This window comes from Rhinopithecus bieti, unplaced genomic scaffold (genome assembly GCF_001698545.2).
Source record: "Rhinopithecus bieti isolate Rb0 unplaced genomic scaffold, ASM169854v2 scaffold_71542, whole genome shotgun sequence".
In the NCBI taxonomy this organism is placed as follows: domain Eukaryota; kingdom Metazoa; phylum Chordata; class Mammalia; order Primates; family Cercopithecidae; genus Rhinopithecus; species Rhinopithecus bieti.
In genome coordinates this window covers 1-13,198 of record NW_016826746.1, presented here as the reverse complement: position 1 = coordinate 13,198, position 13,198 = coordinate 1, and the positions used below count along the sequence as shown (strand labels likewise).

The 13,198-nt window shown below is 54.3% G+C and overlaps 1 protein-coding gene across 1 annotated transcript in view; it reads right to left on the bottom strand.

Annotated features, from left to right (window-relative positions):
* Positions 1–10,575, bottom strand: part of AKAP8L (A-kinase anchoring protein 8 like) — a gene marked incomplete at its 5' end in the record, with an annotated part of 20,514 nt that extends 9,939 nt beyond the window's left edge. The window contains 11 exons of the mRNA XM_017863556.1: positions 3,668–3,798; positions 4,040–4,145; positions 4,234–4,375; positions 5,822–5,930; positions 6,815–6,878; positions 7,310–7,380; positions 7,464–7,560; positions 7,667–8,120; positions 9,983–10,063; positions 10,166–10,223; positions 10,507–10,575. Coding sequence (XP_017719045.1) covers positions 3,668–3,798; positions 4,040–4,145; positions 4,234–4,375; positions 5,822–5,930; positions 6,815–6,878; positions 7,310–7,380; positions 7,464–7,560; positions 7,667–8,120; positions 9,983–10,063; positions 10,166–10,223; positions 10,507–10,575 — 1,382 coding nt within the window. The remainder of the gene's footprint in view (positions 1–3,667; positions 3,799–4,039; positions 4,146–4,233; positions 4,376–5,821; positions 5,931–6,814; positions 6,879–7,309; positions 7,381–7,463; positions 7,561–7,666; positions 8,121–9,982; positions 10,064–10,165; positions 10,224–10,506) is intronic.
* Positions 10,576–13,198: the final 2,623 nt, after the last annotated feature.

The window sequence follows — 13,198 nt, the reverse complement described above, 5'->3', positions numbered from 1 at the left end:
AAAAAAAAAAAACACCCCAGAATATCCGAATATACCCTATAACACGTGGAAACTGAATTATTAATAATATAAAAAAGCTATATTAATAATATTAAAAAACTAAATAATAATATTAAAATATATAAAAAAACAGGCTGGGCACAGTGGCTCATGCCTATAATCCCAGCACTTTGGGAGGCCAAGGCAGGCAGATCGCTTGTCACTTGAGTCCAGGAATTTGATACCAGCCTAGGTAACATGACAAAATCATGTCTCTACAAAAAACTACCAAAACTAGCTGGGCATGATGACGCACATGCCTTTAGTCCCAGCTACTTGAGATGCTGAGGTGCGAGGGTCACCTGAGCCCGAGAGGTGGAGGTTGCAGTGAGCCCAGATCACACCACTGCACTCCAGCCTAGGCGACAGAGTGAGACCCTGTTTCAAAAAAAAAAAAGGTAGTTAAAGAAAAGCCAGGCAGCACTTGAAGAATTAATACTAGTATGCCAGTTCTTCACAAACTCTTCCAAGAAACCAAAAGAGGAAGAAAATTGACAACTAACTGTATGAGGCCAGTATTAATTAACCTGATACCTAAACCATGTCACCAAAACACTACAGACAATAGTCTTTCATGAATATAGATGCAAAAATTCTCAACAAAATGCCAGCAAAACCAATCTAATATATAAACATAATTACACACTATGACCAAGCAGGATATATCCCAGGGATGCAAGAAGTTTTATATCCAAATAAAAGAATGTAACATACTGTTAACAACAGAATTAGAGACAAAAGTCACATGATCACCTCAACAGAGGCAGAAAAAGCATCTGACAAAGTCCAATACCATTTTAAGATAAAACACTTAATAAAACAGGACTAGAATGGAACTTCCTCAACTCAGTCAAAGGCACCTATGAAAAACCCACAGCTGACATCACACTTAATGGTAAAGATTAGTGCTTTCCCTGTAAGATCAGAAAGAAGACAAGGACATCCATTTTCACCACTTCTTTTCAATACTGTATTGGAGGTTCTAACTAGGGCAATTAGGTAAGAAAAAGAAATAAAATGAATCTAGATTGGAAAGGAGAAGTAAAATGAACTCTATTTGCAGATGAATGATGTTGTACAAAGAAACCCCTAAGAAATCCACTAAAAACTAGGTTGGTCGCGGTGGCTTACACCTGTAATCCCAGCACTTTGGGAGGCCGAGGCGGGCTGATCACCAGCAGGAGATTGAGACCATCCTGGCTAACAAAGTGAAACCCCGTCTCTACTAAATATACAAAAAACTAGCCGGGCGAGGTGGCGGGCGCCTGTAGTCCCAGCTACTCGGGAGGCTGAGGCAGGAGAATGGCGTGAACCCGGGAGGCGAAGCTTGCAGTGAGCCGAGATCACGCACTCCAGCCTGGGCGACAGAGCGAGACTCTGTCTCAAAAAAACAAAAACAAAACAACAACAAAAAAGAAATCCACTAAAAACTATTAGAACTAATATTATTTTATGTTTTATTTTATTTATTTATTTTTTGAGACAGAGTCTCGCTCTGTCACCCAGGCTGGAGTGCAGTGGTGCCATCTCGGCTCACAGGAAGCTCCGCCTCCCGGGTTCACGCCATTCTCCTGCCTCAGCCTCCTGCGTAGCTGGGATTACAGGAGCCCGCCACTATGCCCGGCTAATTTTTTGTATTTTTAGTAGAGACGGGGTTTCACTGTGTTAGCCAAGATGGTCTGGATCTCCTGACCTCATGATCCACCCGCCTCGGCCTCCCAAAGTGCTGGGTACAGGCGTGAGCCACCGCGCCTGGCCCTAGGATCAATTTTGAGCTTATACTTTGCTACCACCTGCCCTGTATTTTCCAACTTTTTTTTTTTTTTTTGAGACAAGAGTCTTGCTCTGTCTCCCAGGCTGAAGTGCAGTGGCGCGATCTCGGCTTACTGGAAGCTCTGTCTCCCGGGTTCACACCATTCTCCCAACTCAGCCTCCCGAGTAGCTGAGACTATAGGCGCCCGCCACCACGCCCAGCTAATTCTTTGTATTTTCAGTAGAGACAGGGTTTCACTGTGTTAGCCAGGATGGTCTTGATCTCCTGACCTCGTGATCTGCCCACCTCGGCCTCCCAAAGTGCTGAGATTACAGGTATAAGCTACTGCATCCAGCGTTTTTTTTTTTTTTTCTTTTTTTTGTGATGAGTCTCACTCTGTCGCCAGGCTAGAGTGCACTGGCACAATCTCGGCTCACTGCAACCTCTGCCTCCTGGGTTCAAGCAATTCTTCTGCCTCAGCCTCCCGAGTAGCTAGGATTACAGTTGCCCGCCATCACGTCCAGCTAATTTTTATATTTTTAGTACAGACAGGGTTTCGCCATGTTGGCTAGGAATGTCTCCATCTCTTGACCTCGTGATCTGTCCACCTTGGCATCCCAAAGTGCTGGGATTACACATGTGAGCCACCACACCCGGCCGGATTTTCCAACTTTTATTAATGACATATAGTTTCCAGACTCTGCAGTCTTCTAACCCCTACAAGTTCCTAGCATAAGAATGTTTTTGGCAAGTTCCCTAAAGCTTCTCTGTTGCCAAAGCCAATTCACACTTTCCTTTTCTTCCCAGAACTCTTGGTGGCATTTCCCAATCCTGAGTCTCTGCAACCACCCAAGCCAGAGAGACCCCTGACACTGTCCACCATTCAGAATCATCCTATCGAAAAAGACCAGAGGGGCATTGTGATGAGCATGGGAAATGGTGGAGAAATGCTGCTTCCCATGCTCACGCTGGATGCTAACATCTGTTCATAAACCCCACCACCCTCCTCCAGGGTGAAGACAGCCAAGCACCTCTTTGGCCCAGACCTGGTCCTGGGCCTCTTTGCTGTCCGCTGATACACAGCCCCTTCACCCCCACCTCCAACCCAGCATGTTATCCATTCAATCAAAATAGACCTACTTTGGCCTCTGTGCTAGGCACTGGAGCTATGCTGGAAAATGAGACAGAATTTGCTCATTCTCTTGCCTTATGTTCTCCATGCCCCACAACACACTTGCCCACTGCTCCCTGACAATCTCAGCAGCACCACTGTCCTCCCAGTTCCCCAAGTCAGAAACCAGAGTCACCCCAGGCTCCTGCTCACTCCCACATGCCAGCCTCCGGCTCCCTTCCTTCAACTGCTCTTCTCCCCTTCACTCCCAAGGTGGGGTCCCCTCTCGTCTGGAGACTGCAGCAGCTCCTCCTTGGCCCCCACCACCCCACCCAGGTGCAGGCCTGAAGTCTCTAGTTCAACACCAACTCTAATCCTGTTAATCCCGTACTTGAAACTTGACTGCCTAGAGCAACAAGCCCAGGCCTCTCAGCACAGCTCTCCTGAGCCTCAAGCCCAACCCCCTCCTCCAGCAACACTTGCACTGCATCATCTCCATCTGGTTTCTGAACCTAATCTGGCGCTGGCCCTATGAACATAGAGGCTCCCATATCCCAAAGAATATGTCACCTTCTCCCAGGTAGAGTCCCCATCTCCCACCCCTCTCTCCGTAGCCGTGCTGCCTGCACTGGGCTGGAAATGTCATTCACTTCCTCCTGCCTCCACTGCAGTCCCTCAGGGGCAGACAGAGGTTCTAACTGCACAACCTCCCCAGAGGCCTCAATCTACCCACAGGACAGAGGGAGAGCACTGTGGCCACTCACCCTGCGGTTCCGGTTGTGATCCATGGTCTTCAGGTGCTTCTGGATGATCCCAAACTGCATGGGAATGAAGAGGTCGCAGGCTGCACAATGGGCTGCCTCCACCTTCTTCACAAAATGCTCCATGGCAATTTCTGTAGTGGGGAGGAGGGAGTCACCACTGGGCCCAGGTGCCTAACATGGACCCAGGTGTTTGAGGGAAAAAAACCACACCAGCTCCTCCTCAACTTGCCCTGCCACTTCCACCTGGGCCTGAGCCGAGGCTGTTCTCCTGACCTTCCCTGGGAGAACAGAAGGGTGTCCTGACCCTGCACCGGGAATCAGGAGGGCAGGCTGAGGCCTCGCCTGGTGGGAGCAGGCTGGAAATCTCCTCACCCTGGGTCAGATCCTGGTCTCTGTAGATTTGCTGGATGAGGCCATCAAGGTCCTCCACAGTTTTTCGGAGCTCCTCTGTCTTCTTGGTCTTGTTGGTGACGTACTCCTGCAAGGAATATGAAAGTTCATGTGGGCCGCCTTATGTTCTCAGGGGTACAAGAAACTAAGAGTGGCTGTGTTACTCCAAGGCTCACCTGCAGAAAGTCAGCCGTTTGCTTAGGGAGCTTGGTGCCTACGTACTTAAAGTGTTCCTTGTGGAACTTGCTGTCAAGATGGCTGGCCATCTCATCCTCATAGAAGGTCCGGTATTTGCAGAGAGAACACACAAACTGGATCCTGCCACAGGAAGGAAACGCGGGGCTGAGGCTGCAAGTGTCCCAGGGGATAGTGCTGCCGCCTCACCCAACCCAGACACAAGCCCTGAAACAGGCCTTGCTCATGGGCCTCTGAAGTACGGTCCCAGCAGAGGTACAGGCTGGGACCAGTGGGGTTGGGAGTAGAAAGGGCCAGAAAGTCTGCAGGCTGCAGTTACTGCAACGTAGGGGACAGGGGAGGAGCTCTTCCTTCCCACAGGCAGGAGGCTGAAGCCTGAGACAGCAGCTGCTGCAACAGGCAACGAGTCGCTGGAAAGTTGCTGGAGGGCCTCGCTACCAAGGCTGGGCAGGAGCGTGTGCACTTGGCCCAGGTGGGGACCGGAAGGAAGGATGCCCTGGCGTGAGCCAGGTGGCCCTGAGGTGCAGAGTGGAGTACGCAGTCCCGAGGCAGGGCCCGAAAAGGTGCTGCATCTTCCTTCTGGGATCTGGGGGACTCAAAGGCCCAGCCCATCCTCTGCTCAGAATGCTTGGGGGTGGTGTCGGGAGGGATGGGAGGCAGCAGGCCTGGGCACCTGCTGCCTCATCTTCCTCTTCCAAGAAGAGACCAGTCTGAGCTGGAAGGAGGGCGCCCGCCCGGCCTGCCAGAGGGCAGCCTGGAGTCACCTGGGCGAGGTGCTCTGTCTGGGCCTGGTGTCCACAGTAGAAGCCCGGGGTCTGGGGCCTGGGCCGGAGCAGGCCGCCGTGGCAAGGGGCGGAGGAGGCCAGCCGCCACCGAGACCTCGGGGCGGGTCCCTACCTCTGCCGGACGTCCTTATCTGGGCCACGGGGTCAGCTTTGTCTGGAGAGCCCAGGGGCCGGGCGCCGGCGAGGCTGAGGAAGGTCCAGCAAGAGCAAGAGTCTGAGGCGGAGGAGGCAAGCGCCAGTGCGGGAGCCCTGAGGGCAGACAGACCCGACCAAGGGGCGTGAAGGGCTCAGCCGCATACAGGCCCGGCCTGACAGGGCCGGCGGGCAGGGCAGAGGGCAGGCCCGAGGCTGCCACAGCCCACAGGTGCTGCCATCTCTCCTGGGCACGGCGGTGGCCTCTTGGCAGCTAGCTGGGGCGGCACAGGCGCCTTGGACCTTGAGTCTCTGATGAGCTGGCCCCCTCCCTCAGGGGCATCAGGCCCCCAGTGCACCTTGGGGTTCGTGCGCCGAGTGACCTAGCGCCGGAGCTTCTGAGCAACGGTGCCGAGCGGTGTCAGGTCTCGGCCCACAGACGCCAGCGGTCGCCAGGCGGCCGCAGAGGGGCAGGGGATGAGTCAGGCCTTGGGAGCTGGGCCTGGCGGGAAGCAGGGTCCATGCACGGCCGAGCAGGTGGCGGCTCCCAGGGGAGGCCAGAGGGCGGCGAGCTGGCAGAGCTATGGCCCTGCTCTCCTGGCGGCAGCCCCACAGCGAGGCAGAGGCAGAGGGGTGGAGGGAAGCCGGTTACCTTTCCACCATGCGGTCTCGCTGCCGCTTTTTCTGCTTGTCCTGACTCTTCTTGCCTGCCTGTAACTTGCGCTTGGTCTGGCCATTCTCATCCTGAGTGGTCAGGGCCCCTGTGGGAGCAGATGGGCACTGTCACCAATTTGGCTCTGCCAGGACAGGGCAGGCCCTGTGGCCTCTGGCTGAATCACCCGCTGTCCACTCCAGCGGATCCATCGAGAATAGCTGTCCAAGCAAGGCCTCTGGCCATGAGCAGGGCTGGGTATCCTGGGCTGTGCAGGGAGTGGGTTTGGTCTAGGCCCCAAGGAGTGGCGGCCAGGTGCTGACCTGTCCACTCTCCAGGATACCCATGCTCTCTGTGCAGTGGGCCAGGAGGAGGCTGGAAAGCAAAGAGGGGGTATCTTGGTGGGGACACTGGCATATGTTCATAGGGGCCAGGTGGTGGGATGCAGGGAGGCTGCTCACATGGCCCTGCCCACCCCCAACCGGGCACCGCGGCAACAGTGGGCTGACGCTGGATTTGCTGTTAGGTACCTGCTGGCGCTCATCACTCAGGTGGGGGGACACGGAATCCCAAACAGGGGCTGGAGAGGCGCTAAGGGAGAGGACACGCACACCAGAGCCGTAAAAACTGCACCGAGGGTCCCAGATCGGACACCAGCCACTGAGGACTCGGAACTGCGCGTTACTGAGGGACCGAGGGCAGGGGGTGTGCCTGGGGTACCCCACACTTTTACTCGCTGCCCCCATCTAAAGGCAAAACCAATGTGCTCAGCAGGGGTCACCACCATCCACAGCCTCCGCCTGGGAAGGAGGAGGAAGAGTGGGAAGGGGGTGGAGGTGGCAAAAGAAAGCCCACTGCCAGCACACACCTGGGCCCACAAGGGAGGTCCCCAACTGGCCGCATGTCTTCCACAACCCTGCCCTCAGCTGGGTCCCTCCCACTGTGAGCCCCTGGAAGAGCCACCCTAGCACCAGGCACCCCAGGAAAACTCACCCTTCTCTGAATCCTCTTTGCCTTCTTCTCTCCCATCCTCTTTTCCCTCCTCGTCCTCTCCGTCCTAACAATTTCAAATTCCAACTTTAAAACAAGTTTTTTTTTTTTTTTAAAGTAACCAAGTTTATTAGAGCAACGGTATATAGTAAAACAGCTGCTTGCTCCATAGACAGAGCAGGGCTATCCCATAAGCAGGGTGGCCCAGAGTAGCCCAGTTATTTACAATGGCTTTAAATGACAAGGCCCGGCTACGTGCCAGAAACCTCACATCCTCTCACTACCTGGTGCACATGGGGCTGGTCCCATTTTTCAACAAGGAAACTGTGCCTCCAGCTAGGCAGCCTGTGCTTTCTGCCAGACCACATTGCCTCCCCATGCTGGTCACCATGCACACAGAGCTGACACAGCACTGCCTCTGGCCCCCAGGGAGAGCACCACTCTTCAGGCCAGCTTGCCCCTCCTGCAGATAGAAAATACCCAGCCAGAGCCACTTACCACTCTGGAGCCCTTCTCCACAGCCTCGGTGCCTTCAAGGCCCTCTGTGGCTTCCCCCTCAGTGCCCTCATCTGAAAGGGAAAAGAAGGTAAAGCTCAGCCCAGGAGCCCCCGGAGGCAGAGGGTAGACGCCCAGTACCACCCAGCTAGCTCACCATTGTCTGAGTCACTGTTGTCCGAGCAGTCCGTGCGGGTGGCTTTGCTATCCGGCTCATCAGGACTGCCGCCCTGTTTTCTCTTCTTCTTCTTGGTCTGGGTCATAAGTGGGGGAAGCTGTGTCAGGGTGCATGGCTCCCGGCCCTTAGCTCTGCCCCACTGGGAACTAAGCTTCCCAGAGGGGAAGGCCACCTCCACTCACCCGGAAGTCGGCTGTGGTCCAAGTCTTCCAGGTCCGCCTCATCTGCTTCATGCCATTGCCAAACCCGAAGCCAAAGCGGGAGCTGCCTGGGAAGGCGCCCCCACCTCGCATGCCCTGGAACATGCCATACTCGGGGATGATGTTCTGGGAGAAGAGGGAGGGCAGCCGAGAGGCACCAGACATGCACTGGCCCCGGGCCCCCATGGGGTCTTCCCACATGCGCCCATAGCCTGAGGCCATCGGCCGGCCGCTCCGGGCATCCCGGGCCCAGCCCTGCGCCCTGGGACCGAAGGTGTCGTTGCCACGCATGCGGAACTGGTCGCGGTAGGCATCATATTGGCCCTCATAGGCCATTTCCATCTCGGGGTCAAGCTCGCTGTAGTCATAGCCCGACCGGTACAGGTCGCGCTCACTCAGGACGGCCCTTGAGTCACAGGACTCATAGGAGTCATACCTGCAGAGGCATGGAGTGAGTATCAGGTGGAGTCCCTCAGGATCCCTCACCTCCAGGTGACTGCTCTTGCCCTCCCCACAATCTCCCAGTCCAGCACCCACCCTGCCCTGGTGGGGGGCTCAATGTTCAGAAATGCCAATTAAAAAGTTCCAGCCTCTCAGCTGATGTAGGGGCACCACTGCCCCAAACTTGAATGTAGCCACATACTGGCTTGGGGACCCTAAGGAGGACCGACAACTGGGGTGGAGGCTCTAGTCCAGTGAGTCTCAACGAGGGGCAGAGCTGCTCCACAGCCCTTCGGGAACATGTGCACCATCTGTGGGAGTCGCAACGTCCAAGGCTGCTCCTCATGGGGCAAGGCTGAGCACCCCAGCACCCTGCAGGCTGCAGGCAGGTCCAGCACAACGAATGCGCAGCCAGTGAGGCTGATGATACCCATGGGAAACACTGTTGTTGTCCCTCATGGCTGGGGAACCTTCAAACTCTGCAAAGTCCCTCATTACCAAAACAACTAAGACAAAAGGGGGAGTATTTCCCAGGAAAGACACTGAGAGCTTGCCCAGGGACAAGAAAAAGAGCTGTATTACATGACCCTGGAGCCTAGAGCCAGACACCAAACTCTACATACCCTATATTGCAACTGGGAAGGCAGGCCAGACCTCCTCCCAGGACACAGAGGGCACCACAGAGAGCTCTTTTAACCATGACTGCAGCCTGAAGCCTACACCCCCACAGGCCTGGACCCCACACACCTCACAGGCACAAGGGCTCCCCTTGCACACTCTTCCCTAAACCTGGGCCACCAACAGGCACCGGCAGCTCTAAGAGCAGCAGTTGGTGCTGCCACTGCTCTGCTTACCCCCATCCCAGGCTCCAGGCTGTGATAAGAAGGTGCACAGCAGCAATGCAAGTCCAAGCCTCACATGCCAAGCCCTCAGCTCTGAGTGCTGCAGCTGTTGGGCCAGGAGTTACAGAGCCCATGGCATCAAGACCCCTTGTGCGTGTCCCACACTCTGCCACCACAGCCCTGGGGCCTCACTCGGCCCTACCAGTGCTCAGCCAGGCGACTCCTTACTCTTGGCTCTCAATCATCTGTTAGCTGGAGCTCCACTCTATCCCGTGCTAAAGATACACCCGCCCTCCTCACCGAAGCCTCGCACTGGGCACAAGCACTCCTGGGCCAAGTATAGTTCAGTTAATGACAAACGCCCACAGCATGATGCTCTGGAGTAGGGCAGATCTGGTAGGCAAGGCCCAGCCCCACCACGTACTTGCTGCGTGCCTTCGGGGTATGACCTGCCTGAACTTCTGTATCCCCACCTGCAAAATGAGGACAGCAGCAGTTCCTCACAGGAGTGCTTCCATCAGGTACATGTTTGTAAGGCAGAGGAGAGTAACCAGGAAATGCCCACACCTGCCCCGACCCTTACGTGGGGGTGGCCCAGCTCACAGTGATCAGCCCCAAACGCTCATCCCACCCTTCACACCAAACTCCATCTGTCCTGCCCTGACACCACACAGGAGGCAAAGTCTCGAGAGAATTCCAAATGGCTGTCCTTGGAGGGAGGGGCAACTAAACACTGTTTTTGAGGGCACAGTGAAGGCAGCCCAATCTGGGCTTGTTCCTCCCACTCCAAGCTGGGGAAAGGCTGACCACTAGGTAGTATGGCAGGGGTTGAGGGTGGGTGAGAGGAGACACAAGTCAGAGACGGGAAGTGCAACGGACCCCGCTGGGAGCCACAGCAGCACCAAGCAGCGGGGAGGAAGCAGACACAGAGGTGCACTCAGAAAGGAAGACACAGTGGGCAGCAGGCAGGAGTCACCCCTGCAGAGCCTCAGACCCTAGGCAGGTGTCCACTCACCTTTCTCCACCTGAGCCGTACACGCCTCCTTGCATCATGTCTGTCTCCAAATGCGGCACCATATCTAAGCGCTGGTTAATTCTGGATAAAACGGAATCGGCACTGGCGCTACCCGAGGCACTAGTGTTTGCATTTGTGTCAGAGCTAGGCATTTCCCAAGAGTGTGAAGTGGCCATACCATACCCATAGTTGGTGGTGTTATCCTGGCCATAGCCATAGCCATAGCCATAGCCCTCGTAGCCTGCAGTGAGGGAGACAGAGACAAACAGATGGTGGGGGCAGGCAGACAGAGACAGAGACAAACACAGATACAAGGGTATCTTCTGTCACAGAGAGAGAAGACACTAGCCACTGAGGCTGGATGGGCCCTGGCCATTCTGATGAAGGCCTCCTGTTAAGGAGTAGGTAACCCCAGAAACATGCCCCCTCCCCACTCCCAACCTTGGTCAAGCAGGGCAGCAGCTGAGAAACATAGCCAGAACAACCCCAAGGGACAGGACAGCGATCGCAGGAATGACACTTGCCTCTATTTGTTCCAGAGTTCCAAGTTCCATATCCTACAAAAAGTAGAACGGCAGTTACATCTATACTTGCTTACAATACCAGGCCGTAATTCAGGTGCAAAGACAATTATTCCCAGGACCTGACTGGTCAGAGCAGGCTGCACCTCCTCTAACCGAGACGCCTTGAACTTGCGAGCACTGTGCAAATGATCCAGGCCACTTGCTGCCCTGGTGCCTGGCTGCCTGTGGCTCTGAGCATCTGTTATTTAAGGATCCTCCTGTTCCCAACACTCTCAACTAAGGAACTTGGCTCCTACACTCCTTCCCTTAAGAGCCAGAATTAGGCCAGGCGCGGTGGCTCAAGCCTGTAATCCCAGCACTTTGGGAGGCCGAGACGGGCGGATCACAAGGTCAGGAGATCGAGACCATCCTGGCTAATACGGTGAAACCCCGTCTCTACTAAAGAATACAAAAAACTAGCCGGGCAACGAGGCGGGGCCTGTAGTCCCAGCTACTTGGGAGGCGGAGGCAGGAGAATGGCATGAACCTGGGAGGCGGAGCTTGCAGTGAGCTGAGATCCGGCCACCGCACTCCAGCCTGGGCGACAGAGCCAGACTCCGTCTCAAACAAAAAAAAAAAAAAAAAAAAAAGAGCCAGAATTAGAAGGTGACCTCCACACCCCAGGCTAAACGCTAATCAGTTTATAGCAGAAAATCCAACCCCAGTCTCCCAAGAGACTGCCTTAAAAGGGAGGGCCAACAAGCCCTTGAATTGTTGACTGTGCTGTGCTGGAACACATCAGTGAGAGAAGCCCAAGAAGCAACCCCTTACTTGAGAAAAGCTGTGGAGAGAACGATCCGGATTATCAACTTAATATGCTCTGGATTCAATCACACTACATGATAAAACCTCATTCCTTCAGGAACATAAAGCCACTGAGAAGTGACAAAGTGTAAAGTCCCCTGGGAACTCAAACACACAGTTCCTCCCCAAAGGAGGGCACAGAGCAGGTGACCCCTTTCCCTGGGTCTCTGGTGAGACCCAACAGTTGTTTCCCATTCCATGTCATCTCTGCCCTGCAGACAGAGGACATGCTCAATCCAGGGCAGGGGACCGAAGCTCAGTGAGACAGACAGCAGGGCAGTAAGTGGCAGAAGCCAGACCACAGCAGGAAGAGTATAAGTCAACTGAAAAGATGAGCCAGACAGAATAGGCAGGCTGTTGTCCTGCACTCGGGTTCCTCCACAACCCGGTGCACAAAAAGAATGGGAGAAATCAGAGAGAAGCTGAGGAACTGCTGATGACCACTATGTTTAACAAGAGAGCTCACAAAACAAAAACTCTTGGGCTGGAGAAACCAAAACAGAGGCTTCTCATCCATTTGTTTATGCATACCCTGAGCACAGGGAACAGACGCTTGCAGTCCCAGGCACTGCTCAGGTATGGAGATCTGCTTATCGGTAAGGGAGACGTTAACAGCCAGAGAGCAGCAAGGGTAAGTCAGGAGTGGTAGCTGAGGAAAGAGTGGCTAAGGAGCCATTCTAACAGGCAAGAGAGGCTGGCGGAGCCACATAAAGAACAATGCACACGGCTGGGGGTGGTGGCTCACGCCTGTAATCCCAGCACTTTGGGAGGTCGAGGTGGGCGGATCACCTGAGGTCAGGAGTTTGAAACCAGACTGACCAACATGGTGAAACCCTGACTCTACCAAAAATACAAAAATTAGCCAGGTGAGGTGGCACACACCTTTAGTCCCAGCTACTCAGTAGGCTGAGGCACACGAATTGCTTGAACCCAGGCAGCAGAGATTGCAGTGAGGTGAGATTGCACCACTGCACTCCAGCCTGGGTGACACGGTGAAACTCCATTTCAAAAAAAAAAAAAAAATAGAACAACACACAGGTAGCCCAGGTAGCTACTGTATACCTGGCCAAGTGACTGTTTGTCTGTTTGTACCAGGGACAGTGGGCATTAGCTATACTAAAGAAAATAGGAGTCGGGCTCATGCCTGTAATCCCAGCACTTTGGGAGGCCAAGGCGGGTGGATCACGAGGTCAGGAGTTCGAGACCAGCCTGGTCAAAATGGTGAAACCTCATCTCTACTAAAAATACAAAAATTAGCCAGGTATGGTGGTGTGCGCCTATGGTCTCAGCTGCCTGGGAGGCTGAGGCAGGAGAATTACTTGAACCTGGGAGGTGGAGGTTGCAGTGAGCCGAGATCGCACCATTGCACTCCAGGCTGGGCGACTAAGTGAGATTCTCTCTCAAAAAAAAAGAAGAAAAAGAAAAAGGAAAAGAAAAAGAAAATAGGATATGGAGGCAAAAGCAGATCCATCAGAGCTCTGCTTGTGAGGCTACAATGTGGTCACTGCAAGCTTCACCTGCTGAGGATCTGCCAGAACAGAGTGAGGAGGCACAAGGAAAGAAAGCAGGCAACAACTCCGTGAACATCACTTTACGTTTTAAGGACAGGCAGGGCCTCCCACGATGGGCAACTCTCAGGAGTCCCTCCAGGTAAACACTCACTACGTGCCACTTGCTACGCCTGGAGCAACCCAGACTCCTTAATGGACATCCCAGCTGGGTCCCTTCAGAAGGAAGCCTTCATCTAGACTGGCGTTTAGGGACTCCCCAAGACCTGCCCTTTCTGAAAGAATCCCCCAACTCATTTCCATCCCCAGAAGGAATGAGGTCATGGTTGACAAAGGAAATG